At 42.4% G+C, this 9,066-nt stretch overlaps 1 protein-coding gene across 6 annotated transcripts in view; it reads right to left on the bottom strand.

Moving 5' to 3' along the window:
* RTTN (rotatin) overlaps positions 1-8,522 on the bottom strand; it is a 118,559-nt gene extending 110,037 nt beyond the window's left edge. For 5 of the 6 annotated variants that reach the window (XR_014790169.1, XM_084849967.1, XM_084849966.1 and 2 more), the window contains exons 1-5: positions 8,369-8,522; positions 2,745-2,932; positions 2,186-2,384; positions 1,795-1,881; positions 407-497 (exon numbers count right to left, since the gene is read on the bottom strand). Coding sequence is in view for 5 of the 6 variants with exons in the window: in XM_084849967.1 (XP_084706093.1) it covers positions 407-497; positions 1,795-1,881; positions 2,186-2,384; positions 2,745-2,932; positions 8,369-8,438 (635 nt within the window). In the remaining variant the exon portion in view is untranslated. The remainder of the gene's footprint in view (positions 1-406; positions 498-1,794; positions 1,882-2,185; positions 2,385-2,744; positions 2,933-8,368) is intronic. The other variant, XM_084849965.1, reaches the window with a different exon arrangement.
* Positions 8,523-9,066: the final 544 nt, after the last annotated feature.

Genomic DNA, 9,066 nt, shown 5'->3' on the forward strand with positions numbered 1-9,066 from the left:
TGCATCGTTTTAGATGAGATTTGATTATAGCCCACCCTTTCATCAAGACTCAGTATAGCTTAAAAAAAAAAAATTGAGGAGGAGGAGGGGGAGGAGGAGAAATAGGGCTTCTGCTTATCATTCTAGACACAGATCCAGAATAGCCAGACTCTTCTGCAGCAGCTTAGCGGACCCAGCTCTTATAGTATTTGCAAGCTCCTGAAAATTGTCATTCTCACATACTATCTTTGCCTCCCACTGTTGATGAACTTTCCTAGGAAGGAGCCTATACTCTCAACAGCTACTGGTCTGCATAGTTGCAACTGACCTCACTACCCCAAAATAAATCCTTGACAGGACAATCAATTACAAGCAAAATGTATTGTCTGTCATAGGATGGAATAAAGACACAGTTAATTTCATATACCTTTCACTTGAGGAAAGAACATGCCTATCTGTTGTGGTCAAGGATAACCAAGGAAATGTAGAAAACTTCAAGCACTTCACTCCATGTTTCACTGGGATGGGAAAGAAAAGCAGTTTTGTTGTGTGCCATTATGCCCAACATAGAAGAAATAAACATTCGTTCAGTGAACTGATTGTAGAAACTAACTGTGCTTCTACAACACATGAATCTGATCCCATTTACTTTTTCACTGTGTAAAACAATTTCTAATATCACCAATAATCAAGGGCTTACAGTACATGTTAAAAAGTATGTCTCAAAGCAGTATTTGAAGCTAGAATTTTTATTTTTTTCTTTGCCTCTGAGCAGTTTTCCAACCCTGAAAATAAGAATGCAATGCTAAAAATATGTGAGCAGATGGCTTAGGCCAGGGTTGGGCAACTTGTGGCCCACCAGACGTTTTGCCCTACAATTCCCATCATGCCTCACCACTGGCTAAGCTGGCTGGGGCCTATGGCAGTTTTGGGCCAAAACTTCTGGATGGCCATAAGTTACCCACCCCTGTCTTAGGCTATTTGCCTAAACCTAAGTACCAGATTCTTCACAGCAGTCTACAAGAAAGATAAATTGATAAATTCTTTTTGAATCAAATTCAAGAACCAAATTATTACATCTACTGATTCCATATGTTAAACATGACTGGAATTTATTTTATTTTACTTATTTATTCAAAACATTTGTATCACACCCTATATCATTAAGATCTCAGTGCGGTGTTCAGAATTAAATAAACTCCTTTGACTGATGCAATTAGATTTTTATTTATTTTATTTTATTAAAAAATTATTAATTTTTAAGTAGCTGGTTACTTTGAATCAATATTTGAAATTCAGCCCTCTTCTCTCATTAATCCCTTTTTAGTTAAATTTCCTATTTCTCTGCATTTTTCCTTAAGTCACCCACTTTTTCTTATATTCCTTATTCTCAGTCTGTTGCCTACTCTGTACCATTCTTCCAGCCTCTTTGGCTCTTAAGCTCCCCTATGTTCTATAATCTTTTTTCCCATCTTCACCCTGCTTCATCACAAAGCTCCACCTCTGTGATGTTTTAATCCCAGCCAAACCATCCGTTTCCCTTACAAAAGCTAGTAGCTTTATTCCTCAAGAGCCTGGAATGATCATGAACATTCCATGCCATCACATCAGATCATCCAATCAGTGTCAGACATCGATGCCATAACTATAGTACAATACAGATAGATTCACCTATTTAAAAATCAAACTAAAGAGGACCATTTTTAGGCAATGTGGAAACTTAAATGCTTCTAGTGTAACACAGTAGCACTGACATATTAAAACAGAATTCTTCAAACATATGTTGACTTCCATAAAGGTATTACAATTACCTACCAGCTAGTTGTTTTGGTGGTGTTTCTGTTTCTTGTAAATGACTTTTCTCTTGTTGAAAGTATCCAGCATGAGCTTCTGGAGACAATACTTAAAAATATAAAACCATAGTAACAGTGTTCTTTGTAAAATACAGTTTCTCTCTTAACTGTGTATGTTATTTGTTTCCATCCAGGTTTTTTTTCAGTGTAGCCCTGCTTCCTCCTGCCCCTTCCATTTTTGAAGATTCATATTCTCAAATTACTTTTTCTTTATCTGGAAGTTACTTAAGGGATCATCAGTAACAAATATGAATGCCATTATCAAAAGTGAAGTATCTGGCTGTAAACTGGCAGTCTTCAGTGCAAAGCTTGCACTTATTAATAAATATATTGTACACAAAAGGGAAACTTACCAGAATTAGCTGTGGTTGGCAAGGGTTGAACTTGATAAGGCATTGCCTGATAATCAGAAGATATTTCTGAAGGTAGCACAAATAGTCCATCCAGAATCCCATCAATCACAGTCTGCAGATTTGGATCTACATTTGGACGAAGTTGGGAGAAGAACTCCACTGCCCCAATTCCAACCAATTGCTCCACAGCAGATGGGTGCTAAAATTACAAGGCTATAATGAGTTTGAAATGAACAATAATGTTTCTGAGCTTTTAGGAGGTAAGAAAGTACAGGGCATTTAATTCAAACCACCTTTCAAAAGACTCAGCTTTGCCCTGTTTGCAAATATAGCATGATCTAGCACATTGGTTCCCAATGTTTTTTTCATTAACAACAGAACTGCCCACCAATCCAGAACAAATATATCCTTTTAGTTGTTTTAGGGTTTTTGTACCAGAGTAAGATTTAAACTGTGGGCCAGCATACAACTAATTTTTAATGTAGGCATGGATGTTAGTTAAGATAGTTCGCTATTTCTAGGCTTTGTTAATGAATACCAGTATCAAAGAAAGCCATACCTTCACCAAGTCGCTCACTAAATTGAGAACTTCTTCTTTCATTGGTACTACAGGAAAGTTGAACCACTCTAAAAGACTGAGAAATAGCAGCTTTTCTTGAACCAAATCAGCATATGTAATCAAACTGTGATCTAATTTGCACAAAATATTCTTAAGAGCTCGTTCTCTAATCTCAGTCAGCTGATGACCTGTTCAAAAACAAAAATGAAACACATTTCAAAATAAAGTTAGGGCACAACCCTATCAAGATAGGCAGCTGCCTCCGAACTCAGAGGTGCCCGCCTATCCTAAGCAAGGAAGGAGAGGCACGGGGGTGGGGGGATCATTCCCTCCATGCCTCTCCTGCCCTGCTATTTTCCTCTAGACAGCTGTTTTCGGCTGTCTAGCCGCCGCGGGCTGACCAGGAGAGGAGGCTGCGTGTACAACACATAGGATGTGTCGTACATGCAGCTCCACTCTCCCTGCCACGGAACGCCCCCAGCCCTGCACCCTTTCAGTCGCTCTGCACTCCTCTTCCAAGCGCGGAGGACAGGGCTTCTCTACACTGCCTCCGAGGCAGCGTGGACGTGGGGGGAGGTCAGTTTTCCAGGGACCAACCACAGAGCACAGGCTCTGAGGTCGGTTCCCAGAAAACAGCGTATCCTATGGCCCTCTAGACGGTGTCTAGTGGCCATAGGATTGCTCCCTTACAGAATGTATGTTGTAGTCCAGATGGATTGGTTCCCATACTTGCCTGCTGTTAGGTTCTTCACTTTTAAATCCTATACACACTTTTAACTGTATACAAACTTATCTGGCAACAATAAAACTCAATGGGACTCACTTCCAAGTAACCATGTATTAGAATTGTATTGTCAATTATGCACATGATATAAACCACGTTTTTAACCACTCTGAGTTTCCAGGTATATGTGTCCCAGACACTGTAATATAAACAGGAAAGCAACATAAGACCAATACAAACATTTCCATACTGCATAGTATCCAAACAAGTATGAATGGAGAAAGCTAGAATCCCATCTACATCCTCACAAAAAACAGTTTGGTTCTGAGGATATATTTTCTCCCAGCTCAAAATCAAAGTCCATTACATGTACCCAGTGGCTAGAAGTGAAAGTGTTAGCAGAATGAATCAAGTCCCAATGCCAAATTATGGTTCTGAAATATTATCAGAACCTACATTTTGGTCAATGAGTATGTATAGGATTGCACCTTATTGCTCATGCCTACAGTCAGGTATGCCAAAGCCCACTGAAACCAATGGTCTTACATGCACCTAACTCTGCATCTCAGTCATAAAGCTATTAGATGCTGCAATGATAGGTGAAGACTAAGATGGCAAACCTAAACGCATTTCATACAAAGTAATCCCTACTGAACTCAATGGTGGTATTATTATCATCAATGTATATACTGTTTACCATATCAAATGATATCTCTTAGCAGTTTACAGAAACAGATTAAAATACATAATTACAAATACAAAAATCAATTAAAATGTTAATCCTATGGCTGGTAGACAGTGGCTAGACAGCGGCTAGACAACCATAGGATATGATGTTTTCTGGGAACCAACCTTGGAGCCCATGCTCCGAGGTCGGTTCCCGGAGAAACAAACTTCCCCCAATTCTGTGCTGCTTCAGAGGCAGTACGGAACAGCCCTGTCCTCTGCACTGACAAAAGGAGCGTGGAGCGGCCAGAAAAGGGCGTCTCTGGGGGTGTTCCGTGCTCCTGCAGCTATACAGCCGCAATCGGCTGTCTAGCCAAAAAAGCAGGGCAGGAGGAGTGTGGAGGGAACGATCACCTCTGTGCTTCTCCTGCCCTGCTTTGGATAGGCGGTCACCTCCGAGTTCGGAGGCAGTCTCCATAGGACTGTGCCCTAAAATATTTAAAAATATTTAAAACCAAAGCTAAAAGAATGACAATAAGCAGACAAACAGACCAGCACACTTGAGTAAAGAAATTGGTCTTTAACAGGAGCCTAAAACACCTTTCATAAGGTGGGAGCCACCACAGAAAAGGCCCACTTCCAGGTTGCTGGCAGACAGAAATCTGAAGTCAATGCACAACCAGCAAGGCCTCCCCTGATGATCTTAGCAATCACACAGGTCTACATTGGGGAAGACAATCTGTCAGGTAACCTGTTCAGGGCTTTATATGCCAAAAGTAAAACCTTGAACTTGTATAGGTAGCTAATAGGTAGCCAGTGCAATTACTTTAACACCAGTGTAATATGTGCTTAGCCAAATGTGCCCCTCAGCATCTTGGGCACTGCATTCAGCACTAGCTGCAGCTTCCATACCAAGGAAAAGTGTAGCCTCACAAAAAGCATATTACAGTAATCTAAGCACAAGGTTCAGAAGAGCCTTCAGTGTGGCGGCCCCCTTTCTTTAAAATACCCTGCCCCTGGAATCAGGCAGGCACCAACACTGTGTTGCTTCCGGTCCCTCCTAAAAACAGTTCTTTTCCAGGAAACATTCCTTAAATGACCAACCACGGTTTTTATTGGCATTTTATTTTTAATAATTTTAATATGGATAAAAAATCTTTTATCTTTTTTACTATTGTACTTCTTGTGTTCACTGCTTCAGAATCTGCTTGGATGGGGAGTGGCATACAAATGTTGTAAATAAATAAATACATGGATTACAGTGGCCAGGCTATCTCTGTCCAGGAAAGTGCACAGTCAACATACGAACCAAAGCTGGTAATAGGTACTCTTGGAATCTAGGAGTACCCCCAAAATGCAAAGTCCTCAATTCCTGGAACCAGGGAACCACCCACCCATAAAGTCTCTGTCTTATCAGGATTCAGTCTCAGCTTTGGCCCTCATCTAACACATCACTGCATCCAGGCACTGGTTCAGAACATGCACAGCCTCTCACAATTCAGATGTCACAGAGAAATACAGCTAGGTGTCATCGACACAGTGATGATGCCTCACCTGAAATCTTCTAATGACTGCCCCCAACAGCTGCATACAAATGTTAAATAGCATTGGGGAATAAGATGGCATCCTGCAGCACCCCACAGAATGATTGCCAGGGTGCTGAGGTACAGTTGCCCAACATTACCTTCTAGAAACCACCCCACAAGTAGGAGCAGAACCAATGTAAATAGTGCCCCCAATTCACAGACACGATCCAAAAGAATACCATTGTCAATGGTATCAACAGCTACCAAGAGATCAAGCAGGATCAAGGAGTCACACTCCTTCTTTCTCTTGCAAGAGGTCATCCATCACAGCGACCAGAGCTGGTCCTGTCCCAAAACCAGGCCTGAAACCAGACTGAAATTAGTTGAGATCAGGGTTGATTTGATGTAATTCAGACTGATTTAAATTATGATTTAAAGCACTTTTCTGAAGGACTCAATTTTATTGATTTAAATCAGTTTAAATCACTAGTGAGGAAGATTCTATGTAATCATCATTTTTTAGTAGAAGTACATTATTGTTTAATATAACTTTAATACATATCAGAGATGTAGGTTTCATTACAAGGTAAGGTACACAGTGGAGGTTACATGTAGCAGAACTTTCCTCAGGAGTCAGGACTGCATGAAAATGTTCTGTTCACCTTTGGTTTGACTTTCTATTCCCCTCCCCTATCCCTTGCATTTATATCCAGAGTCCTTCTCCTTGTTCAGATCTATCCCATCTCACCAAATTCTCTATTCACTGACTTTCTCTATCTTTGCACTTGAGAGGCAAAGCCTTGAGAGAGTGAGCATGCACGTCTGTACACCACCTACAGTGGTGTACAGAACTCCCATTTCCATAAACTGCTGTTTACATAATCATAGAATATAATTAGAAGTTATATAATTAGTATTCATGATGATATCATTGACCTATGTTCATTTTTATTCATTGGTTTAAGAAAATTTCAACATTGGATTTAAATTTTTAAAATCTGATTTAAATTTTTAAAAATCCATTTTTTAAAAATCAATGATTTTGTTTTTATCAACCCTGGTTGAGATAATGTCCTCCAAGAATGCCTGCATCACCCTTTTTCATTCCTGCATCATTCACTGCTTTATCTTATATTGTTTTAATTTATACCCTACATCATCTAGAAAACCTGGTTCTAGAGTTGGCTGTAGCTAGACTAAAACTTCCAACAAATCCTTTTACATACGGTATGGGTTAGTAGAGGTGGGGTGCGGGAAGAGGACATACATTTCAATGAAGAATACTTTAACTATTCTGGAAACAGCCAGATTGTTACCAAAACTAAAAGAAAACAAACCAAACTAATCAAACATTTCTGAGATACAAGAAGAGCAAGTGTATTCCAAATAGAGCACAATTACCTCAAGAACACAAAAACCAGTTCCCCCTGAAAACAAAGAATAAACCACTCTTCATCAGATAGGAGTCAAGTTAGTGCAAGCAGTCTTGTAGCAGCACTATGGAGTTAAAAGCGACAGCCAAGAATGACACAGTGTGATTTTATTTTTCCTATTTTTGTTCAAGTTGTCTTTCTAATGTCTCCTCATATCCACTTATATTTCCCATATCTTATATTATTGCTTTTATTAATTTCTCTTATTTCTTAAATCCACCTTTACTTGTTTTTTGTCAATAAAGATTGCTTCTCTCTATAACTTCTCTCCCTGCTTCTAGTAGATAACCTTGTTGACTTCAGGCGCCACAGTGTACTCTTGCTTTCTTTGCAATGTAACAAATGTGGCGTGAAAAGAAATGGAATGCAAAGTTTGACCCTGAATACAAGCCTGAATGATAAACATGCTGAAACTTATTTTGTAACCCAAAACATTGAAGCGTCAATTGAGAGCACTATGAAACGTAAAAAGGTCAACATTCTAAACCAGTCCATGTCATGTGAATAGCCCAGATCAGGAAGGGGAGGTGTGAATGGAGAATGAATAGTTTTATTGCAGGAGGGCCAGATGAGGGTGCTCTGGTATGTGCTGAAGATTGCCAAAGTACCAGTTACAGAAGATGGAAATGGCCCAATAAAAGAGGAGGACGGTACATTATGACCACAGACGCGACCTGGAGAAACGCTGGGGATTTGGAAGGAGATGTCAATCTGTCAGTAACAACGTCAATCCTGGAATTTAGGACATGGTGCATTACCAACAAAGAACATACTGAACCCCTTTGATCTCATGAGCCCCGAGGGAAAAGGGGTATAAAGCCCCCGAGTCTGCCATTGTTCGGGGGGGGGGGGGGCGTGGCTGCATCTGGATCGTTTGTATGTGCACATGCCAACAGCACCCTCAATGACTACAACCGCCATCAGCCCAAATCAGGATTTATGGGAGTTGCTGCCCAAAACATCTGGAGAGCACCAAGTTAGGGAGGGCTGCTCTACTGAATGCAGACGGGGCTGTAGACGAAGGCTGCAGTCGTATACAAACGTAGTTGGCTGCAATGGGACTTACTTCCGAGTAGGCAAACGCAGCTACGTCTGCGGCGCTGGAGCTGACACGCCTGAGAAGCCCCTCCCGCGGGTGCCCTGCCTCCATTCTCCCTCCCCTCCCTTCAAAAGCTGAGATGTTTATGACCCTTTCATAGGACAGAGGTCTGTTCGAAGTGCACGCGCTCAAAGGGGGCTCGTCTGCCCGGCAAAGGGGGGAAATCAAGCACTTACGGAGCTTCCGGATGAGTGGCGACAAGGACAGCTCCGCCTGAGGCGGTGCAGCCGCAACGTGCCCGGCCATCGCTGCCACCTTCCCTCACCGGCCTTGATTCAACCGCCGCGCCGCGAGCGCGCGGGGACAGACCCGGCGACGATCCCGCGAGAGCCGCGGAGCGCAAGAGGCGGCTGGGAAATGTAGTTCTGACGCGGCCCGTCACTTCCCTTCCTCATGCGTGTGTAGGCTGGGGGGGGAAGTACTACACCTCCCAGCATCCCCCAACAAGCCTCGCTAAACATGCATAGGAGTGTGCCTTAAATCCATGATCACGTGCAAGGTCTTCCGGGTGGCGGAAGTGAAGCGTGTCGTAGGCCAGCGTCCATTCTCGCGAGGCCTGAGCTGGGGCTTCTGGTTGCCTGGGAAACAACCAACCCGCCCTTGCTGTGTGTGTGTCTCTCTCTCAGGTGGGCTGGGGCGTGGGGCGGTGCCGAGGTCCCGCCGCGCTTCCCGCGCTGGCCCCTATAACGGGTGCCAGGGTGTTTCCAGAGGGCTTTCGGCGGTGCTCGTTCTTAGCGCAAGCCTGTGGATGTTAACTCAGAAGTAAGTCCCGCTGAGTGCAATGGGACTTACTCTCAGGAAAGTGTGTACAGGATTGCAGCAGAAAGATAGTAAAACTAGAGCGATTAAAACCTCGGGAAACCACCTTTGGTTT

Source organism: Heloderma suspectum, chromosome 4, assembly GCF_057233095.1.
Source record: "Heloderma suspectum isolate Gila_16-S chromosome 4, 16-S_ref, whole genome shotgun sequence".
Taxonomy (NCBI): domain Eukaryota; kingdom Metazoa; phylum Chordata; class Lepidosauria; order Squamata; family Helodermatidae; genus Heloderma; species Heloderma suspectum.